The sequence below is a fragment of the Paroedura picta genome, chromosome 10, assembly GCF_049243985.1.
Source record: "Paroedura picta isolate Pp20150507F chromosome 10, Ppicta_v3.0, whole genome shotgun sequence".
Lineage (NCBI taxonomy): Eukaryota > Metazoa > Chordata > Lepidosauria > Squamata > Gekkonidae > Paroedura > Paroedura picta.
This window is the reverse complement of record NC_135378.1, coordinates 78,368,478-78,388,128: the sequence shown is the minus strand read 5'-3', so window position 1 is coordinate 78,388,128 and position 19,651 is coordinate 78,368,478. Positions and strand designations below refer to the sequence as shown.

At 45.6% G+C, this 19,651-nt stretch overlaps 1 protein-coding gene across 7 annotated transcripts in view; it reads right to left on the bottom strand.

Annotated features, from left to right (window-relative positions):
- Positions 1–19,651, bottom strand: part of WDFY3 (WD repeat and FYVE domain containing 3) — a 161,446-nt gene that overhangs the window by 20,056 nt on the left and 121,739 nt on the right. For 6 of the 7 annotated variants that reach the window (XM_077300980.1, XM_077300979.1, XM_077300982.1 and 3 more), the window contains 12 exons: positions 19,451–19,528; positions 18,186–18,413; positions 16,689–16,742; positions 14,028–14,196; positions 11,674–11,837; positions 9,191–9,339; positions 7,867–7,987; positions 7,030–7,115; positions 4,760–4,840; positions 4,352–4,406; positions 4,009–4,128; positions 2,138–2,255 (listed from right to left, as the gene is read on the bottom strand). In XM_077300980.1, coding sequence (XP_077157095.1) covers positions 2,138–2,255; positions 4,009–4,128; positions 4,352–4,406; positions 4,760–4,840; positions 7,030–7,115; positions 7,867–7,987; positions 9,191–9,339; positions 11,674–11,837; positions 14,028–14,196; positions 16,689–16,742; positions 18,186–18,413; positions 19,451–19,528 — 1,423 coding nt within the window. The remainder of the gene's footprint in view (positions 1–2,137; positions 2,256–4,008; positions 4,129–4,351; positions 4,407–4,759; positions 4,841–7,029; positions 7,116–7,866; positions 7,988–9,190; positions 9,340–11,673; positions 11,838–14,027; positions 14,197–16,688; positions 16,743–18,185; positions 18,414–19,450; positions 19,529–19,651) is intronic. The other variant, XM_077300984.1, reaches the window with a different exon arrangement.

The window sequence follows — 19,651 nt, the reverse complement described above, 5'->3', positions numbered from 1 at the left end:
GGGTAACAAATGTAGTGACTCCCAGAACATTTCAAATAATTTTGTCACGCTCTGCTTCAAGGGAGCCGCAGTGCGTTCCACGGAACGTCTGGCGTTTTAAACATCTCTTTTGGTTTCTGTAGCATCTTCGTGAAATGATTCAGTGCTGAAATATTTCCTCGAATCACTGGAGGCCACCAAGCGTCTACGGCTTTATTAAGTTAATTTAGCGCCGAGGTTCCTCCACTGAATCCGAAGGCAAAACTCCTTGTGTAAACAATAAACCTGTTCTCGTCTCCCCGACGAGCAAAACAGAGACTGCCTGGACTGGATGTGCAGATGAATCAGATTAAACGGGAAATGTGACAGAGCCAGTCGGCCCAGGATAATCGTCAGAAATCGCCCGGACTAAAGGGATCAGCTGCAGCCTGGCTCATTACCAGCCCATGATGCAGTTTAAGGGGCAAAGTCACCTAAAGACAAAACAAAACTAAGGATGCTGTTTCTTAGACCTGCCACCATTGGACAGTGTCATGAACTCTAGAGAGGATCTGATAACCATCTTCAAGTATTTAAAAGGGTGCCATATGGAGGAGGGAGCAGAATTGTTCTCTCTTGCCCCGGAGGGACAGACCAGATCCAATGGGATGAAATTTAATTCAACAGAAATTCCATCTGAACCTCCGGAAGAAGTTCCTGACACTTAGAGCGGTTCCTCAGTGGAACAGGCTTCCTCGGGAGGTGGTGGGTTCTCCATCTTTGGAGATTTTTAAACAGAGGCTGGAGAGCCATCTGACGGAGAGGCTGATTCTGTGAAGGTTCAATAGGTGGCAGGTGACAGTGGATGAGCGATAGGGTTGTGAGTGTCCTGCACAGTGCAGGGGGTTGGACTAGATGACCCAGGAGGTCCCTTCCAACTCTATTATTCAATGATTCTATGCTCTCCTGTTCCTGACTAAGAGTTTTCATCCCTAGTGATGTCTGGCAGCCCCTGTGCCCCCCTTTCCCCTCCAATGTATATAAGCTATGTAACCCCCTTCTTTAACAGCTCTGTCAAGATTCCTGACTCTGAGCTGTTTGCAAAGTGCTGATCTATGTCCTGATCCCCCCAAATAAAGACTTCTACTTAAAGCTTCATCCAGATTCCTGAGAGTGATGCCTGTTCCGTGAATCTGCTGGGTCCCAACCGCTTGGCTCCTGACAGACAGGCCCACCAAGAAGACCTGAAGCAGCAGCTTATAGCAGCACAAGGATGTCCAAAGGAATAACAACCTATTTCCAAACGGTGTCAAGCCGTACAACTCCTTGTTGGTCAGGGCAACATTTAAGAAGACGGGGAAGAGGAAAAGAGGAGGAGGCCCAGATGCTGTGGGAAGAATGAGCCCCTTTATTTATTTCATTTGTGCAAACAAAATCCCTGCACATAAGGCAGTTTCTCTTGCTCTTGCCCAGGGGTAGTCAAACTGCGGCCCTCCAGATGTCCATGGACTACAATTCCCAGGAGCCCCCTGCCAGCGTTCGCTGGCAGGGGGCTTCTGGGAATTGTAGTCCATGGACATCTGGAGGGCCACAGCTTGACTACGTCTGCTCTTACCTAATAAGTAATTCCTGCTTCTTTACACAGCTTTTTATGGGCAAAGGATCCCTGCCCGGCTCACCATGTATCTACAGACTAGATGTGACAAATAATTAAACAGATAATATTAATACCCTGCCACTGGGACAGAAGGCAGCAGCCGGGGTTTTCACCAGAACACTGTGGAGAGCCTACATCCATCCTTTTCTTGAGTCCCGCACTAGTTACTGGTTGAATTCTGGATCTGGTTCAAGGTTTTGGTTCTGACTTTTAAGGCCCGGGCCCAGAGGGACCATCTGTCTGGCCTATGCCCCATGGAGAGCATTTTGCCTGTTGATTACCAACAAGCTGGTGGTCCCTGGCGCAAGGGAAGCCCACCTAGTCTCAACCAGGGCCTGGGCCTTTTCGGTCCTGGCCCCTACCTGGTGGGATGAGCTCTCAGAAGAGCTGAGGGTCCTGATGGAGCCATCTCTTGCAGGCTCTGTGGAACTGAGACAACCCCGTCAGAGCTCTCACAATCAACACAACCAGCCCTATTAGGTAGAGTGACATCCTCCCCACCCTTATGCATGATGGACTTACCATTAGGATCTTCCCAGTCTTTGTAGCGCTTCTTATACTGAGCTAATCTTTCTTCCGTCTGTGCCCCCATCGGTTTAGCCAGGGTTCTGAACGTCTTGGGGTTGGTAAGGTCCAGCTCCTTTCAGCCAAGCAAAAAGGAAAGTCGGTTCTTAAGAGGATTTTTCATTGATTCACACTTTCCTGATCGTGAAAGGTATCTGTGACTCACCTATTTACTATTTCTAGATCTTGATTTTAAACAACGACAACTACTTTGCCATCTGAGTGCTCTCGCAGACTCAAATAACCTTCCTACATTGGGGCACTCATTTTGGTCTCATTATTTACAAACCTCTGCCAGGCTACCCAAGTCCCTGCCTTGAATTGTACATCCACATTTCACATCTAAACACTATAACGTTTAGACAGTCGTCGGGAGCACGGTTCCTCATGCCTGCCAGTCTCTGAGTCCAATGGGAAGTGATTTGGGAACATTCATCTCAAATGATGCCATAATTTCTTCATGATTACTGCACGTGGATCAGCCGGCCTTTCCAAAGTGCTCATTCCATGAACGAATGAATGTCAATGAACCCTTTTCTCCAGTCCAATGTTTAGCCTTTAATTTCAATGTATAAGTCTACATCGGTGGTGTTAAGAGAAATCTCATCACAAAATTTCGGGCACGGCTGATTCTTGGATGTTAGCATCATGCTCTTAGCCAAATAAGTAGGCCTTTTTCCAGAGATCATTTGGACTTGTGACGGACAGCACCTAGAGAATGAGGTTCAGAGTTGCTAGAACAAGAGCTAGGGATAGTGAGGAGTTAAAAATCCTCTCTAGAGCGTATGAACCAGGGCGACAGGCTCAGAGCCGTATGAGTGGCTAGCCAAAGCTGAGGGGGAATTGTGAATACTGACTGTGGGCTGGAGGGAAGTGAATTCAGGCAGAGATGGTCAGAGAGAGGTTCGTATCCTTGGCTGAAACACTCCTCGGAAGAGATTCTCTAGTGAAAAGAGATTTGGGATCAGAGCTAATCCACACAATAGCTGGTCACTAGAGCAGTCATTTGGGAGACAGGTGAATGCTCCCAAATGAGGCTAAAGTGTGAGGTGAAATTTTCCAGGGAAGAAACAGTAGAACCCTGCTTAGTTGGTGAGGGGAATTCAGGGGAGAATTTCCTAAGGCAGGGGTAGTCAACCTGTGGTCCTCTAGATGTTCATGGACTACAATTCCCATGAGCAAATGCTGGCAGGGGCTCGTGGGAATTGTAGTCCATAGACATCTGGAGGACCACAGGTTGACTACCCCTGTCCTAAGGGATATGTGTGTGAAGTGGAGCTTCAGTCTCCTCAGAAAGAGAGAAAGTTGTGGAAGGGTGACAGTTGTGACACAAGCTCAGTGTGCCCGCTTTTTAGGAACCAGGGGGGATTCAGGGGAATTCTATAAAAGGTAAGATCTAAGAAAAAACAAAGGTGTTTTAGAGAAAACACAAATAAGAAACCTCTGTGTTAAAAATAAGAATTCATACCATCTGTAAGAAAAGCCAGTGATCGAAATGAACTGTACATTAAAAGCTTGCTTGATTACAATCACCCTTCCCCATTTTGAAATCTTGTATTTGTTTTGTTTTAATAAGTCTTGGTGACATTCTGGCTGAGAGGTTGTAATAAAAGGCTTTATACCTCCCCAGAAGCTCTCAGGGCTGAGTGAAGCCAAAAAGATCTACTAGTGACAAGGTGGGACAGGGAGCTTTATTTTGGAGGGGAAGAAGGTTTAGAGATGTGTTCCGTCATAGGGCTACTTTTCATAGGGCTTCCCAAAAACAGATTTTATAAATGGTGAACCTTACTGACAAGATCAAGGATAAAAAGAGACAATTTGGTGTTTACCTCTGAATCATAGTCTGCCAGAATCCAGGGGAAAACTGGGTACTGCATGAGGTCATTATAGGATCGGCCTGCCAAAGTGTTCAGATGCATCAAGTACTGGAAATTACTGATTTCACCTCTCTTTGTAGATGAAAAAAAAAAGCAAGAACAGCATTTCAGTTCATTTTCCAATAAGGAAGGTTAAAAACTCTAAATCTTTATTGTTTTAAAGTGCTCTTGTCTAGTTCATGGCAAAATATGGAAGCCAGAAATCTGGCAGAGCACTTGGACATAAGAATTCATGCCCGCATATTCTGCTTCTTCCACCTAGGAAAGAGGAAACTGAGATACGTTTTCTGCTTACCTCCCACCTTTGGGTGACAGATTTTTCTCCAACTAGGGTGCTCAGCAAACCAGACCTAAGGAAAATCAGAGAAAGTACATCCGCCCATCGATCTCCAATTCTGATCTATTTATTTCCTTCATTCTCTTCTCCCCCCGGAACGAAACTCAAACAAATGGTAACCATATAAACCAGCCTTTCTCAACTCTTTTACCACTGAGAACCCCCTGGAACATTCCTCAGGCTTTGAGAAACCCCCGTCAGCAACCACTCCACCCCCCACTAGGTTCTCTGAATTCCCAGCATTCTGTTTTTTTTCAAATTTAAGCCTCTAATAACATTGCAAAGATACACCTTTCCCCTTATCTCTGCAACAAAAAGGGGTAGATTGACTCTTTAAAAAACACCAAAAGAAGCACAAATGCTCACCCTTGTTCTACACTGGTGTTGGGTCGCTGTCCGGACACAGATTCTGAGCTGTCGGTTAAAGATGGAACTACAGCCAAAAATCTTTTCAGAAATTAAGAGAATAATGGAAAGAGGGGGAAGGAAACACACATTCCAATTACACTCTGGCTATGTTCAGATGTAAGAATAGCAGCAATTAAACTGCAATCACACATCAGTACAATTGTTTTGCTATGCTTATGCATTTGCCCAGCTCCACCCCGCCCCCTAATACCCAGAGCTTGACTGAACACAACCTAGTCTGATAGAGGCTGTGGTTGAGTGACCCAGCACCTGCTTAGTGTGCAGAAGGTCCCAGGCTCAATCACTGGGACCTCGAGTTGAATAGATCAGGCAGGATGTGACGGGAAAGACCTTTACCTGAGATCCTGGGGGAGCCACTGTCAATCAGAGTTAGGCAGCCAGAAGGCAGTGGGGCGGGGCTTAGCAGCAGCAGGGAAGGCCTATGTAGCATCTCTGCAGCCAGCAACACGGTAGAAATGTTGAGATGCTGCTGGTAAGTCCCCCCTGTCAGGCAGCCTCTGCCCCTGCCTCTACCCCAGAGCAGATCTGGTAATCTGGCCTTTAAGGGTCAATATACTGATTATGAGCACTTCACGTGCTCAAGCATCAGTCCACGGAGGTGCTCCAAGGAGGGCTCCTCGGTAAACTGGCGCTTGCTTTCTCCCACAAACCAGAGTTCCAAACCTAGATTAAATCTCCGTTTAGAATTAATTATTTCCGTGTGGAGAAATGAGCTCCAGTTCTCCAAGACTCCTGCATTGGGATATATTTATTTATTTGATTTCTATACTGCCCTTCCATATGGCTCAGGGCCGTTTACATACAACATGGGGGAATACATGGGACAAATTAATATATAACATAAACCAATACAACAGTAATCTAAATAACACAATTTCAGTGATCTTAACAACAATAGAACAAGAACAGGAACTTAGATAAGGCCCCCAGAGAGGTCAGACTGGTTCACGCCATGGTCTCAGGCATATGCCTGGTGGAGGAGCTCCCTTTTGCAGGCCCTGCGGGATGGTGGGATATCACGCTGCATTGGAGCCCTCTGTGTTTTATTTCTTAAAGTAATTTTACCCCACCTGTCATGGCAGTGCTGCATCAAGATTTGTATCAAGTGCTGCAGCATGAAGGGCGCAAAGAGCCAATGGCACAAGGAAGTACAGCAGGTATTTATGTTGCACTGAAGTTTCATTGCAGGGTGGTGTGAGATCTGAAGGCAGCCGAATATGGTGGCTACTGCCGATCACTTAACACATTAATTAGATCATTGTCCCTGTTTTAATTTGTTACGTATATACTTTGTACTGTAAAAAAAAGTAGTACAATGTACACTTCAATCTTAAGAACTGGTGCTATCTAAACAGGGGGAAGGCGTCTGATTTGCTCATTACAAGCGAGAAACAAGTGTACATTTACTGATAACACGTAAATCAATGTAGAATTGTTGTCCATTCACCTCAGGCTTTTTTCGTGCCCATTTTGCTTCCTTGAGTGTTCTGGCGGGGTGGGGCAGGGCGGGACGGGGTTATGTTCCATTAATCTTTTGCACCCTCTAGTGGTTGATTCGATATTACACCATTTAATGGCCAGTTATTGTTGTTAGGTGCGAAGTCGTGTCCGACCCATTGTGACCCCATGGACAATGATCCTCCAGGCCTTCCTGTCTTCTACCATTCCCCGGAGTCCATTTACTGGCCAGTATAAAACCTTTAGTTTATATAGCCAGATGTAGACTCATATAATATCAAATTGGCCAAAAAGAACAAAATACGTTTAGAACAGACTCCCCCCGCCCCCAACACACACACAAAACACACAAACAAGAAAAACGAGAGTGCAGAAAAGCCCCTAGACTCCCCCCCCCCTTCAGTCAATCTACAGCAGTGGCGGCCAAACTGTGGCTCCCCAGATGTCCCTGGACTACAATTCCCATGAATCCCTGGTCTAGAGCTTTTACTACCTGGAATAATTACTGCCATCTGGAAAATATTTCTATCCCCAATTACAAGGTTGGGGCTTAAACAGACGTTGCAAGGGATGGAGCAAACCATCATCTATTAGTATCTTGTGTTGTCAATGTTTCTGTTCCGCTCCTAATCCATGAAAGGACCTTTCATTTTAGGCCCTGACTGATGTGCTTCCGACCCTGTTTAGGGAGTTTAGTCAGAATCTGTACAGCGTTTACTGGTGGACAACTGGAAACCAGTTCATAATACCTCTGGTAGACTTTGTTTCTAACTCCTTTCTGAAAAGCAAGAAGGTAGTTGCGTCCATCTCCAGAGAACACTTCTACGGCAATCGGCTGCAATGAAACAGCAAGTTATTTAACAAGCTGTCAACAGAACTTTAGAAATACTATTGAGGGCTCCTATAGGGCCCAGAAGACTTTAAATTTTTTTTGAATCTATGAAATCAATTTATGGCCTCCTCTTGGCTTGAATCAGTGGTGAACTGTAGAATAGATTTTTTAAATTATCGATATTTCCTCTGTCAAACTTTTTTTTAAAAAATAAGAATGACATTCACTGACTTCCAAGCAAAAGCATTTATGGACTGTATATATAAAATATAAAACTAAAGGTAGGGAGGGAAACACACATTCCAATTACACTCTGGCTATGTTCAGACATAAGAATAAAGGTAAAGGTAAAGGTCTCCCCTGTGCAAGCACCGGGTCATGTCTGACCCTTGGGGTGACGCCCTCTAGCGTTTTCATGGCAGACTCAATACAGGGTGGTTTGCCAGTGCCTTCCCCAGTCATTACCGTTTACTCCCCAGCAAGCTGGGTACTCATTTTACCGACCTCGGAAGGATGGAAGGCTGAGTCAACCTTGAGCCGGCTGCTGGGATTGAAATCCCAGCCTCATGGGCAGAGCTTCAGACTGCATGTCTGCTGCCTTACCACCCAGCGCCACAAGAGGCTCTTATATAAAATATACAGATTCGTATTTGAAGTAGCTCCTTCCACTTGAAGCACACAGGAAGGTGACGCCCGATGCCCCACTATTAAAAACTGCTTTTCCCCAAGAGGAAAACAACAACAATGACATCACCTGTAACAGATACCGTCTTTTGTGCACCTCCTTGATATCTTCATATGCAAAAATGCTGCATGTTCTTTTCAGTTGACTCGGGCCTTGTCGAGCTCCCCTAGGTATAATTGGCTCGTGCATACTGGAAAGAACGGGAGGACATAAAGATAGATAATCTATGAGGATCTTCATTAAGGTGAAGTCCAGGGGCGCCTTTAAGACCAACAAAGATTTGTTTAAGGTGCGAGCTTTTGTGTGCATGTATGCTTCCTCAGAGTTGAATAAATCTTTGTTGGTCTTAAAGGTTCCATTGGACTCGAATTTTGTTGTGCTACTTCAGACCAACACTAGAATCCTTCTTTAAAATTAGCATCATTTATTAAGAGTACAATTCAGGCACATCCTACAGTTACCAGCTCTACAGTTACCAGATGGGAGCCTGGGGAGGGCAGGGTATAGTGCCAGATTACACCTTCGTTTCTCCAAGGGAACTGATCTCTAAATTCTGGAGATAATTCTGGGTGATTTCCTGGCACTCCTGGAACAGGACACCATAGAAGATTAGTGAGAAAAAATTAGAGTTTCTTCATAGAATCTTTGATCTGCAGCTTTACTCGGCCCATGGTGTATTTCTGTCCCAGAGCTGGAAAGATTCTATGAAGCAGTTCTAGTTTTTCTCACTAATCTTCTATAGTCACGTTCATTACGTTGCCTTTAACAGAAATGAAGAAGAAGAAGAGTTGGTTCTTATATGCCGCTTTTCTCTACCCGAAGGAGGCTCAAAGCAGTTTACAATCACCTTCCCTTTCTTCTCCCCACAACAGACACCCTGTGAGGGAGGGGGGGGGGTTAGAGAGGCCTGATATTACTGAAGAAGAAGAGTTGGTTCTTATATGCCGCTTTTCTCTACCCGAAGGAGGCTCAAAGCGGCTTACATTCGCCTTCCCTTTCCTCTCCCCACAACAGACACCCTGTGAGGTGGGTGAGGCTGAGAGAGCGCTGATATCACTGCTCGGTCAGAACAGCTTTATCAGTACTGTGGTGAGCCCAAGGTCACCCAGCTGGCTGCATGTGGAGGAGGAGTGGGGAATCAAACCTGGCTTGCCAGATCAGGAGTCCGCGCTCCTAACCACTACAACCAAGCTGGCTTTCACCAATGCTCAATACGTAGCCAAAATCATGATACTTTAATTGATATTAACATCTGATTTCACATTATTCTGCTTAGGCACCACCAGCAGAAATTGGAGACTTCTTATGTTTTTGATATCATCTGATTTCCACAGACATTTTCCCCTCTCCTGCCTTTTAAACAGATTTGTCGCCTCTTGAATCATCAACTCACTTTGGAGGTAAGGTCTCAATGTCCCGTATTTCCCTGGTTGCGGTCATCGTAAATCCGTCAATCACGTAGAAGTGCTCTTTGCCAAAGAGAAGGAGTCCCTCACTGGTGTCTAAGCCTTGAACTCGTGCACAGCGGTACATGTGCTGGATCTGTAATGAAACCCACATGTTTAATAAACACATACTATTCCTTCATTACACTGAAGTACTTGAGAAGTAAAGTTGCCAGCTCAGGGTAGGGAAATACCTGGAGATCTGGGAGGTAGAGCCTGAGGAGAGAAGGGTTTAGGGAGGGACGGGAATTCAATGGAGGGAAAATGCCATAGAGTTCATCTTCCAAAGTGGCCATTTTCTCCAGGTGAACTGATCTGTTGCCTGGAGATTAGCGATAACACCTGGGAGATCTCCAGCCACTACCTGGATGTTGGCAACCCTATTAATAAGGGAGAATCCAAGCAGTCCCAATGACACCTTGCCCAAACCCCATGTTGCATGTACGGTTGAGCGCTTCGGCTTAATTTGGCCGCCTGGGCGATCACCGAAGCCTGAAGCAGTACGTAGGAGGCCAGCGCTGTGGCATGGAGAGGAGGGGTGGCAGCGGTGGGCCAGCCAGCGCCCGCATGCAGGCACAGAGCTCTGCGTCTGTGTGCCGGTGCTGGCTGGTTCACCGCCACTCCTCTCCGCGGCGCTGGCTGCCTTGGGCCTCAGTGATCACAGAGGTGGCCAAACTGAGTCGAAGCGCACACCCCTAGTTGTATGTGTGATGCTCTTTAAACAAAAAGAGAAAAAAAATTCTAAGCAGATCCAATAGCAACCCTCCCACTAAAAAGGTTCACACATAAGTTACATCTATCTACTTCTGTGCTCTGATAGAGGGGAAAGACTTAACGACAGACGCAAAGGATCTTATTCATGCCTTCCAAACTAACAAAAAAAGGCGGAAAGTAATTCTTCCAGCACTGGGTGCTCTGCCTTTCGTGTCACAAGGAACCTGGAAGCCACGATAACACTAAGCAAAGATGAATACAAAAGACAGCAAGTCACCGCAAGAGAGCTATTTATAACACGCTTCATCTGACATTCAAGAAGAGCCATCGAAATCTGAAGACTCTTTCCTCATCGGGGTCATGCTGATTCCCAGGAACCTACATGCAAAGACTTCCCAGATTTTCATCTGCAATTCAAAGGAACTGGCAACTGACATAAATTACATTTGATCGTCTGAAAACTGGTAATCTCCCTCCCGGATATTTCCCCTATGCCTGAAGATAAATAAACTGTGTAAAAACTCAGTTATAATACTTAAAAGTGAACCTTAACGCCGTCACACACGAAACACAGAGGAAGGATGCAATCATGAGAATGAGCTTTAGATAAATGTGATAATAACCCAAAGGACAGGATTAATTGTTTCTCAAGGCTTTCCATGCTCTCGGGAGCTACCGAATTCATGGACTTGTTCAAAGAGATTAAAGAACTGGGGGCTGAATAACAAAGCCTGCCAAGAAACGGATTCGGATGCTGAATCTTAACACGGGGCTGGATAATGGTTTATCATCATCATTATCTTTCTTATGTCCCTAAAAGGATGGACAATCTCAAAAGAACAAAACAAATCAAATATGAATCACTACAGAAACAACAATAAAGATGCAGGAATGCAAATGAGAGGTGAATGATCTTAAGCATCGCTCTTTCTAATCAATAGTCATGGTGCTGTATATTCTGTGTGCTAGAAATCCAAAGGGGGGAAGGAGATGAAAGTCGTATTTGCTCAGATGTGCTGGGAGTACACCTAGCACCTGGGTAGGCTTGCCCTTGACTCTTGGGTGCAAAACACCCCTGCTCTAGCCCCTTGAGACTGGCTGAACAACAATTTGGAATGTGGAAACCCAACAGACTCAAGAAACCACATGCCAAACAGTCAGCGAGCTTTGTTGCCAAAGTGTGAACAACGGCAATTTAAAGGGTACATCCTTATTATTATTCTTAAAAAAAGATTTAGATCTGGTAATGTAGATCTGGTAATTTAGATCTGGTAAATCTTTTAAAAAAAGATTTAGATCTGGTCCCCAACGTTTTTATCACCGGGGACCGGTCAATGCTTGACAATTTTACTGAGGCCTGGGGGGGGGGGTAGTCTTTTGCTGAGGGACGTGGCCACCGCCTGAGCTCCTGTTCCACTTGCTTTCCTGCCGGCACCCCTGACTTCCCGCTACCCACTAGGGGGCGCTGCCAGCAGCAGCTGCGCAGTGCCATGCCAAGGGGAAGCCATGGCGGCCTCTGGAGAACACCAAAGGTGAGCCGGCGGCAGAGTGGCAGGGCACTCTGGCACGGGGAGCCAAGGCAGCAGCCAGGGAGGAGGACGAGGAGGAGCTGCGGCCCGTACTGACTGATCCACGGATTGGTCCTGGTCTCCAGACCAGGGGTTGGGGACCACTGATGTAAACCACAAAAAAACATGAAACGCTAGAAGCTATATACCTTCTCCCCTTCTTCTAGCAGTCGAAGCAGAGTTGTGTTGTCGGTTTTCTCTTCTTCATCTATGGAGCTACTCTCCGCAATCTGATCCTGCAGCTGCTCCTGATTCTCCTCATCCCCCCCATCAGGAGCTGAACGGGACCTCTTCAGGGGAGGCTTAACAAGACCTGAACCGAGGAAACAGAATGGATCAGCAGCGGATTCGCACCTGTCGATCAGCTGGACTGAATGAACAAGCTGGGCAGTAAAATAACCAAGTCAATTCAAATTTAAGACTTAGAATACCCTGTTGCACTTATAGCCTGCTCCAAACAAACCACTCTAAGCAGAAAATATTTCCTTATTTGGTTTCTTCTGCTCCCAACAGCAGCAGGGGTAGTAATAGTAATAATAATAACAACAACAATAACTTTATTCCTCAGTCGGCTCAGGGTGGGTGACGTCACTTTCAAAACAGTCAATACCCCCACAAAAGTTACATATATAGCAGACATTAATTAATTATAAAGTTTTAAAATAGTTTTAAGAACAGCCTCCTCTTCCAATTTTAAACCGTCACTGTGGAGGCCAGTCGGAGTTAGACGCGTTTTGTTGGCTGTCTGGGTTCTCAAGCAGGGAGGCCAGTGTCTGTTGGATCTTATTTCCTGGCCTCAGCCACGGGCCTGGTGGAACAGCTCTTGTTGGCCCTCTGGGACTGTTTAGCATCCTGGGGGCCCCTGATCCCACCTGAATATAATTCTGTGGTCACCATATCTCCATTTTACTGGTCGCACCAACTTGAGACAGAGCTACCTAAACCAGGACTACCCCAATTCTACTCAGCTACACACACACAGACACACAAAGTCGCCTTGTCCTGGATCAGACCATAGGTCCACCAAGGTCAATATGGTCTACTCCAACAAGCAGGGGCTCTCAATGATCCCAGGCAAGGGTCTTTCACATCACTTACTGCCAGATCCTTTTTTACACTGGAGAGGCCAGGGACTGGACTTGGGAGAACCTGCATGCCAAGTAGACTCTACCACTAAGCTGCAGCCCCTTAGGGAGGTGATCCCAGGCAAGCCTCACTCCTTCAGTCTAACAGAGTTAACATAGTTTTTAAGAGGGATAAGATGTTAAGCCCCTGTATGCTACCCCAAGCTCTTTGGAGGAAAGTGGGTCAACAACAAGAGAGGTACAAATTCCTGTCCAGACAACGCTTAAAAGAAAACGAAAAGCCAAAGAACTTTGGCCTGCAAACAATGAAGTTACTGTTCTTCTGGTCCCCTAAGTCCATTTGTCAAAATCTGGCACGAACTTGGCCTGGTTTGGAGGCTCCAAACAGATGTTCAAGGAAGGTACTTTCCCGAAACATTTTGGTATGGTTTGGCTGTTTGCATCCTTTAAACCTAACAGCTGAGCAGCATGGGTCCACAGCTGACGTGTTAGGTTTAAATGGCAGCAAGTCATTTCGCCAGTCAATTTTGCTTCCCTCTGGATTGGTGAGATGGCTGCCAGCCATTTCAGCCTCAAAGTTAATGGACACACCCACCCTGCTTTTTGGTTTAAATTATGAGAGACATTTCACCAGTTGGTTTTGTCCCCCCCTCCCCCCCCCCATTTCCATTAGCCATTAGCCATTTCAGTCTAGCAGCTGACAGGGACACCTTGGATGTGAGGAGAAGTAAAACCAACCAGTGAAATGGCTGGCAGACATTTAAACCTAACAGCAGGGTGAGTTTGCCTCTCAGCTGTTATGTTTAAATGGCTGCGGGCCATTAAACCAACTGCTTAATGACAGGGGGAAGTGATGAGTTAAATGGCTGCCAGCCATTTAAGCTTTCCCAGGTGATTCCCCCCCCTCCCGTCCCCAGCAAGCCACAGCCTGGAGAAAGGGTGACCTGTCCAAGTCAGGGCATTTCTGGCCCAGTTTGGTTCAGGGGCTGAGCTGAACTGAAATGGTTTGGTTTGTGCCCATCCCTACCCCCTAGTATTTAAATCAATACCAGGTAGGACAGAGAGGCAGCAACATAAAGGAAAGCACAAATATATTGCATTAACTGGGAAGGAGCCCTTGCACACAGAGAAAATGGTGTGATCAAAGGACACAGCATACGCCTCACTAAACCATCGCTGGCCATTTCTTAGGGTAGCCCCGCTTCAAAGTTCGAGAAGCTTACTTTCAAAGTATTGTTATTACACTGATCAGTCTCATATCAAACAAAAGAGCTCCGAGTTAAACGTTCCTGCTTGGTCCCAAATTAGATTTTCTCCACCACGAATGATGTAACAAGGAATCAGTTACTTCTCAACGCAGCAGAGGCATTCATGAGTCTATACGGGGCACAAAAGGATATTGCTGCCAGAGATCTAACCTTTAACTCTTGCAATTGTGTCTTCTCCGTGTTCCGGCTCCTGCTGAGCAGCTTCTCCTTCAGAGCTTTCCTCGATAGTGTCTTGGAAAACAGCGGGGTTTCCAGAAGCCAGGCGCATGTAGTACTCTTTGCTGTCATAGCTTATAGCTCTCCGGTAGCGAGCGGGTTTCTTGAAATAATAATTGGATTAAATGCTCAAGTCATTTTCTGAGCTAGTAATACCCCAGACACACTCTGATCAGAACCTGCCTGTTGTCTAGCCCTGTCGCTGTCAATTATAAACTCATTAGAGTTTTCATAGTCTGTCAGTTGGATTGAAGGAAGCTGATCTTCCGCCAAAACAATGGTCGGAACTACATGTGGCGTGATGAATGACAGCACTTCCACAGTCTCATCAAAACACGTTCCGTGTTCTGCAAACTGTCACAAAGGATCGACAAACTTGCATCTGTCTCTGTTGGCAGATTTTAAACACAAGCTCCTGGATAGGACCCTGTTCATTTAGTGACTCTTTGAAGAGATACTGGAATAATTGTAAAATCTGTGACTGGCTCTCAAGGCGATTGTGACAGCAATGTGGCTGGGCAAACAACAGACAAGGTATGAGTCTCTGTAGTACTCAAGCAGCTCCCCCTGGTCTACGGGGAAAAATAGACTTTGTAAATTAACCAGAGTAAAAGTGGGGGTGGAAGGAAATAGCTCCAAGAGCATCATACACTGACAGCCAGTTTAACAGGGGGGAAATGGTGGCAGATGAAAACAAATTAGCCTTCTCCAGATCAAATGATCCCAGAAAGACAGATTTTTGGAGCTGGGTTCCATGTTGCTTCCCCTTCCCATGATTTCACACAAAGTCCCAGGCTTGTCCTGTGTAGAGGATAGGGCCGTACAGAAATCCCTCTACGTTAAACTATCCTGCATTGTTCAAGGAATGGGAAGGCAATTGGTTCATAAGCACAAATTGCCCCAAACCACGTTTCACCTGCAGTGCTACTTCATGGTGTATATACTGTAGATGTTTTCAAAGCCTGTGATCTTACAGACCTCCTAAGGGCCAATGGATCATGGCCAAATAGGAATACTGACTGGCGGGATGTAAGTGTGCAATATACTCTGTCAAAGCTCTGGTTCTGTTATACAAAAACCTTAAGCTCAGGCATCAAAAAAGAAGAAATGTTTGTTATTATTTTCTCCTGAAACGTCATAGTGTTTGACTAAAGCTCTGTTCTGTGCCACCTTTATTACTCGCTCAACGCCTCTCTGAAGCTCTGCATGGGACAGCCAAGCAAACTGCCTTGTCTTGGGCTCAGTTCATCACTCAACCCAAGCAACCGACCCAAGCAACCATGTTTTCAACCCGCCACGTGAATGGCTCCAAGTGTCAGTGGAAGCGTGCACATGTTCATGGCACAAATATTCACGACACCATTACAATTAGGTCAGTATCACAAAAGACACTGGTGTGGATCGTAAGCCTCTTGTGTTCATGGAAATAAAGGCAGCAGGATAAAGGCTCAGGAAAGGAACAAGGGGATGCTGCACCCCACTGCATACAAAGCCTGCCGGGAGCTTAAAATTCACCTGTCGCTTCTCTTCTACGGTTACAAACTAAACATATCTGCAAATACAGTTCAGGTTTTTAAATTGAGTTCTATATGTTGGAACACAGTGGCGCATCACACTGTCGCTACTGAAAGAAATCGAACTATCTAGAGAAAATAAAACCCAACAAATCAGCAAAAAACATTAAAATTCTTACAAGAAGTTAATGCATTGGTTTTAGGATTTTCAAAACACTGGCTTAACAGCTAGTTCAAAATGAGTGAAAGCATATTATATTTAGTGATGGGCAGAATTATAAGTCTTTTGGGCTTTTAAAAAAATGAGAACAAACATATATTATTTGCAGAACACGGAATCTTTCCACCACATCCTGAGTATTGCATCTTAGAAGCAAAATACAACTGCAGTGACTTGAATATGCGTGTTGCTAAATCGAAAACACGTAAGTCACCATAGCATCAAGTAAGCAAATGTTTTGCTCAGTTGGAAGACAGCAAAATGGTTTGGGCCAGTTCTTGCAGTTATAATTTTTCAGATTACTTTTAAAGTCTTTTGACTGCCTCAATAAATTCAACGGGGTGTGTTTTTACACACATCTATGTGCCTAAAGAGCAGCACATTCCAAGCATTTAGGTCCGCTGTTGACGGGACAAGAGAGCTGAGAATCGTGAATAACACTCCCAATGTCCTGGATACGACTCTAGACGTGCTTTTGGCATGGCGGCGCACCGGCTACACTGCCGTCGCGATGTCCTAGTACTGCCCGTGACTAAACATGTCAAAGTCCGTTAGTTCAGATTCAAGCCGATACACATTTTTATGGTGAAAACAGTGATAGCACAGCCCATCACAGGTTGTTAGTGTGCAGCACAGACAGAAACAGCTACAGAGACGCCAGATTAGGTGAAGACTGGAGAGGACACAGCCACGCCCTCTACAGGTGCTCACAGTGAATCATTAATCCTACAAACAATTAACGGAGAAAGCGCGTGAAAAGCCAACCATAGAAGCCTTGTTAAGGTTGCCTAACATGCACGGAGAAGTCTGTACCCTTTGCACATTCTTTCCACCCTGTGGACAGGTTTTCTGTTTCTTTACCTTTTGAGGCATGGTATCGTCAGGTGTCTCGGGAGGTTTACTTGAGAAGTCAGACTGAAAATAGGGCATTAAGTACAAGAAATATCAGGAAGGGGGGGGAAATCATGTCGAGAAAGAACTGCATGGCACATCGTCTGTGGGTAAAACTTTACCAAGACTGAAATACGATCTGCAGCTTTCAGTCAAACCTCCCTGGTATCAGGCTGAACTTTAAATCTTCTGCACCAGAGGAGGCAAGTCATAAAAGCAGCAGAGGTTGGCGGCTTAATTTCATGAAATGCCCAGAATCTGCTAAATACAAGACAAACTCAGGTTTACTGGAAACCTGATGAAGCAACATGATGTGTACATATAATTATAGCAATTCTACTGGTACTTGGTTTCTCACTGGCTCACTTCAACGGCATTTTTGAATGTTGCATTTCCTTCTGCAAATCCATGAACATAGTAAAGACCTGTCCCTCTGCCCTCCTCCAGAAAGCTTTTTGCTTTCTTGCCCTAAACTTTTCCCAACTTCTCCAATGTCCTTGGCCGGTTTCTAACCTTGTGATCTACTATTTTATAGATTTATTTATGTGTGGATGTATGTATGTATTTATTGAATGTTTGGAGTGCCCCTCTCTGCAGACAGGCTTGGGGCGGTTTGTGACATATCAGAATTCTGGCTAAAATACAATAAAAGCAGTAAAAGCAATAGTTGTCCCTCAGTGCTCTGATTTTCCCATTTCTCAGCCATCTGTTCAGTGGCAGGATGATCTGGAGAGGGAAGGAGGGGGAGGCCAATGAGATTTTAATTTACTTGTACTGGCCTCAATGAGAAGACTGGCGGAAGATGCTGTTTTAGAGGCCCTGCGGAACTCAAGTAGTTCCGTCAGGGCCTGGTTCCCAGCTATCAACTGATTCCACTGGGCTGGAGCCAAGGCCAAAAAAGCCCTGGCTCTGGTTGGGGCCAGCCGTACTTCTTTTGGGCCAGGGACCACCGGCATGTTGGAATTAGAAGATCATAGCGTTCTTCTGCATGTCGTCTGACAGCTTTGTACGGTGTATCACTGGAAACTAGTGCTTGCCTCAGACTTTACTGCTTGGGGAGGAAGGTGTTAAATCAAGGACAATATACGGAGCACACGGGCTGCATCTGGCTTGGGGGGGGGGGGACACAAGTTCAACAGGCCTAGCTTAGTGCGGGAAGAAGCTACAACCCTGCTGTGTCATCTTCCAATTCTTCTCCAGAGTCTTGCTGATGAGCCTCCTAATTGGAAGTCACTTGGAAACAACATAGGTAGGGACATGGCTTATGCAGCAATTCTGCCCCCAAATTAGACATCAAAAAGCTTTCACCAGCAGGTATCAATGACCAACCACAGGACCGCCCCCCCCCCAATTTACACAATACACCAACGGCAGCTGCCAGTGCAATATTTCATGTTTTGAGCATTATAAAAACACCATTCTGCCGCTATAAATGACAAGTAAATACTGCAGTGTTGCTGCACTTACCAGCATGTTTGTCTCGTGTTCGGCATCTGGCATGTAAGGATACTGAATGTAGAACATGTCGTTCCGCACCATCTTCTTCCTCATCCGGCAGGGCCCTTCGGTCATCTCCAGCATCCATTTGTCTAGATGGGAGCCAATGGGAGGGCCCCACAAGCCTCTTTCCCGTAATAACTCGTATTCAATTTGAGACCACTCCTCCGCCACATACTTCAGGGCATTTTGCTGACGCTACAAAGAATACGGTAGGTCAGGGGTAGTCAAACGGCGGCCCTCCAGATGTCCACGGACTACAATTCCCACAAGCCCCTGCCAGCATTCGCTGGCAGGGGCTCGTGGGAATTGTAGTCCGTGGACATCTGGAGGGCCGCTGTTTGACTACCCCTGCTGTAGGTTAACTGCCACGGTATGCGTAACCGTATGTCAAATATGGGCAGGATCAGATTTGAAAGGGCAGCGGCATCTTGTACTACGCAGTTCTGCTGAAAGCTCTTAATAAGGCATTGGGAGCAAAGAGACGCAAAAGTAACATTTCTTTATGGATAAGGGGACTAAGCTGTTCCAAGACAGACAACAGGAGAAATCTCTGTCTGTATTCAATGGAGTCAGAGACTCATCTCTGGATAGAATGCAGCAAGCTGAAGATATAGTTTTAGGAGATAGCAGTCATAGAATCATAGAGTTGGAAGGGGCCATACAGGCCATCTAGTCCAACCCCCTGCTCAACGCAGGATCAGCCCAGAGCATCCTAAAGTCCCCTCCTCTTTGCTCCCTCACAAGAAAGCCATGACCCCACTTGTGATTTTTAAAAAAGCACCAGGCTTTATTCAAATTATATTTTTGCACATTTGCTTCTGAAATCCCCTGCAAAAGCATAGCTCAGAAGACTGGAGCGTCTCTATGTAATCACAGAATCATGAAGTTGAAAGGGAACGACAGGGACATCTAGTCCAACCCTCTGCACTATGCAGGACACTCACTACTACCTGCCCACTCACAATGACCCCAATTCCATGTCCAGATGATGCCCCTCCCCAAAAGCTCCCCAGAATTCCTGGCCAGTCTGGCCTGGAGGAAATTTGCCTCCCTGACCCTGAAATGGTGATTGACATTTCAACAAAACATTGGAAAATAATTGAAAGCATAAACCAAAGCTGAAAATTTCGTCATGGGTCAAAATTACATTGTATGGGTCAAATTTACATGGGCCAAAATTACAAACCAGACAGGCACGATTAAAAAACATTGTCATTTCTGCTCTGATTTACCTCTTGATATTCCTTATACTGCATGTCTACCAAGTCTCGAACAACTGCGATGTGTGTAAACATCCACTGAGAGATTTCCTAATGACAAAAATACAAAGTATGTTAATTAGTGCTCTTTTTGGCTCCCCTGCTAAATTACTTTGATGCTGTTTTATGCTACTGGATACTGCTGTTACACGGTGTTTTTCTTACACCCCTGGT